Source organism: Limulus polyphemus, unplaced genomic scaffold (assembly GCF_000517525.1).
Source record: "Limulus polyphemus unplaced genomic scaffold, Limulus_polyphemus-2.1.2 Scaffold499, whole genome shotgun sequence".
Classification (NCBI taxonomy): domain Eukaryota; kingdom Metazoa; phylum Arthropoda; class Merostomata; order Xiphosura; family Limulidae; genus Limulus; species Limulus polyphemus.
In genome coordinates, this window is record NW_013666109.1 from 279,650 (window position 1) to 282,035 (window position 2,386).

General features: G+C 30.3%; 1 protein-coding gene across 1 annotated transcript in view; it reads left to right on the forward strand.

Annotated features, from left to right (window-relative positions):
* Positions 1-1,087, forward strand: part of LOC106458670 (atrial natriuretic peptide receptor 1-like) — a 51,767-nt gene extending 50,680 nt beyond the window's left edge. The window contains exon 8 of the mRNA XM_022384926.1: positions 1,073-1,087. Coding sequence (XP_022240634.1) covers positions 1,073-1,087 — 15 coding nt within the window. The remainder of the gene's footprint in view (positions 1-1,072) is intronic.
* The last annotated feature ends 1,299 nt before the right edge of the window (positions 1,088-2,386 follow it).

Genomic DNA, 2,386 nt, shown 5'->3' on the forward strand with positions numbered 1-2,386 from the left:
CATTATTCTGAAAGTAGTGGATTAATAGCCAAATATAACAAGAAGTTGAACCGCATTATTCTGAAAGTAGTGGATTAATAGCCAAATATAACAAGAAGTTGGACCGAATTATTCTGAAAGTAGTGGATTAATTGCCCAAATATAACAAGAAGTTGAACCGCATTATTCTGAAGGTAGTGAATTAATAGCCAAATATAGCAAGAAGTTGAACCTAATTATTCTGAAGATAGTGGATTAATAGCCAAATATAACAAGAAGTTGAACCTAATTATTCTGAAGATAGTGGATTAATAGTCAAATATAACAAGTTGAACCTAATCATTATGAGGGTAGTGGATTTTAAAAGTACTATTTATAAGAGTGTAGATAGTAAAAATATTATAAATAGATTTAAAAGTGAAGGACTAATTACTAAATATATATCTACAAACATTTATGTCACACAACTAATAAACACCATTTGATTTGTTTTATTAATCTTTATCTAAATTTTGATTTTTTTTCTTTGTTGGGAAAAAAATACTCTATCTTCCACCAATCTCTTTTCTCGAGAAGTTTCTTTTATTTCGAGACATGTGATTGAAAAATGTTGAATTTTTTCATTTCAAAACTCGATTATTAAAGTGGAGAAATGAAATAACAAACAGTCGAGTAAAATAAATTTTTAATTGCTATTTCATAAAATTGATTTCCTACTACTTTGGAAACGGTTCTCTCAGCCAGACATATTTATAGCCAGTTGACTTTCATTTGCTCTCATTTTAAACTTTAAACAAATAACTGATTTTAAATAACTCCAACGACTAAACGTTGTAAAGTTTTTCTTTCCCTCGCGCTTTTTATACTCAAAATATGGAATAATAATAATCTTTTAGCAGATTTGGACAAAAATACAAACCATAGTTTCTCCACATCTTATATAAGTTTTATTTCAATGTTTAATATATCTTTCATTATCCGTGACTACTGGAATTTTATCACCAGTATTTCAATAAAACAGTTATACAAACATCAATTTTTCATTAACAACTTGGGATCTTTATACTTCTTTGATTTATAATTTTTTCTTTAGATATTTCAAGCTTGATTTTGTTTCAACAGTTAAATTCTATTTTCTTATAGCTACATTTGGTGACATCAATGAACATATCTTAGTCGTCGTTTTGTAGTTGCAATCATATAACACAATAATTCAAACTGTTTAGAACTGAGTAGAGTTATCTACAAATACGTTCCAAGATAAAGTTAACAAAACCTATATTTCTTTCTCCGAAAAGGGAAAAGGACTGGTCCGGACGTACTGGCTGGAAAAAGAAATAATACTGCCTTGAAAGGAGTGAATCCAGTAAAACATTACACGTGAATGACGAAATGTCCTTTTACATAAAACGTAGAAATTAGATGCATAGTTCTTGTGAATCTTTTGATTTGTTCAAAACCCTATTTAAATGAACGGCTTGTATCAGGTCTATCAGATAAAACGTTTATTTCTGTAGTGCATATTGGTGTATAGAAGGCATATAACAAACCACCTTATAACACTATGTTGTTGTTTTATTAAATTAGACACTCAACGTTTCGCTTAACAGCTTCTTCGAGAGCGTTCCGCTAAAACACAAACTATAACTAACAGTACAAAGCTTCAAATGGTTTAAATAATAAATTATAATTCAATCTATAGCATGCATTTCTACAGCGTGCGCTTCACATATTAAGTAGTAAGCTTATTGTTGAAAAAAACTGTTTTGTTGAAATAATGAATTGTTCCTTGTAGTAAACAATAGGTCTAACAAGGTTACAGATTGAAATAACAAAAATAAAATAATTAAAATTATAGGCGCCATCCGTTGCCGTTACTACATCACGTTCCAGTCCACTTAAATATTACACAAGACCTGCTATCATGAATCAAGGATGTACCTCACTTAGTGACCAATATAACAATACCCTTTACATTAGATGTTGTAGCTGTGTACCATCTAAGACCTGCTATCACTTAGTGACCAATATAACAATACTCTTTACATTAGATGTTGTAGCTGTCTACCATCTAAGACCTGCTATCATGAATCAAGAATGTACCTCACTTAGTGACCAATATAACAATACTCTTTACATTAAATGTTGTAGCTGTCTACCATCTAAGACCTGCTATCATGAATAAAGAATGTACCTCACTTAGTGACCAATATAACAATACTCTTTACATTAGATGTTGTAGCTGTCTACCATCTAAGACCTGCTATCATGAATCAATGATGTACCTCACTTAGTGACCAATATAACAATATTCTTTACATTAAATGTTGTAGCTGTCTACCATCTAAGACCTGCTATCATGAATAAAGAATGTACCTCACTTAGTGACCAATATAACAATACTCTT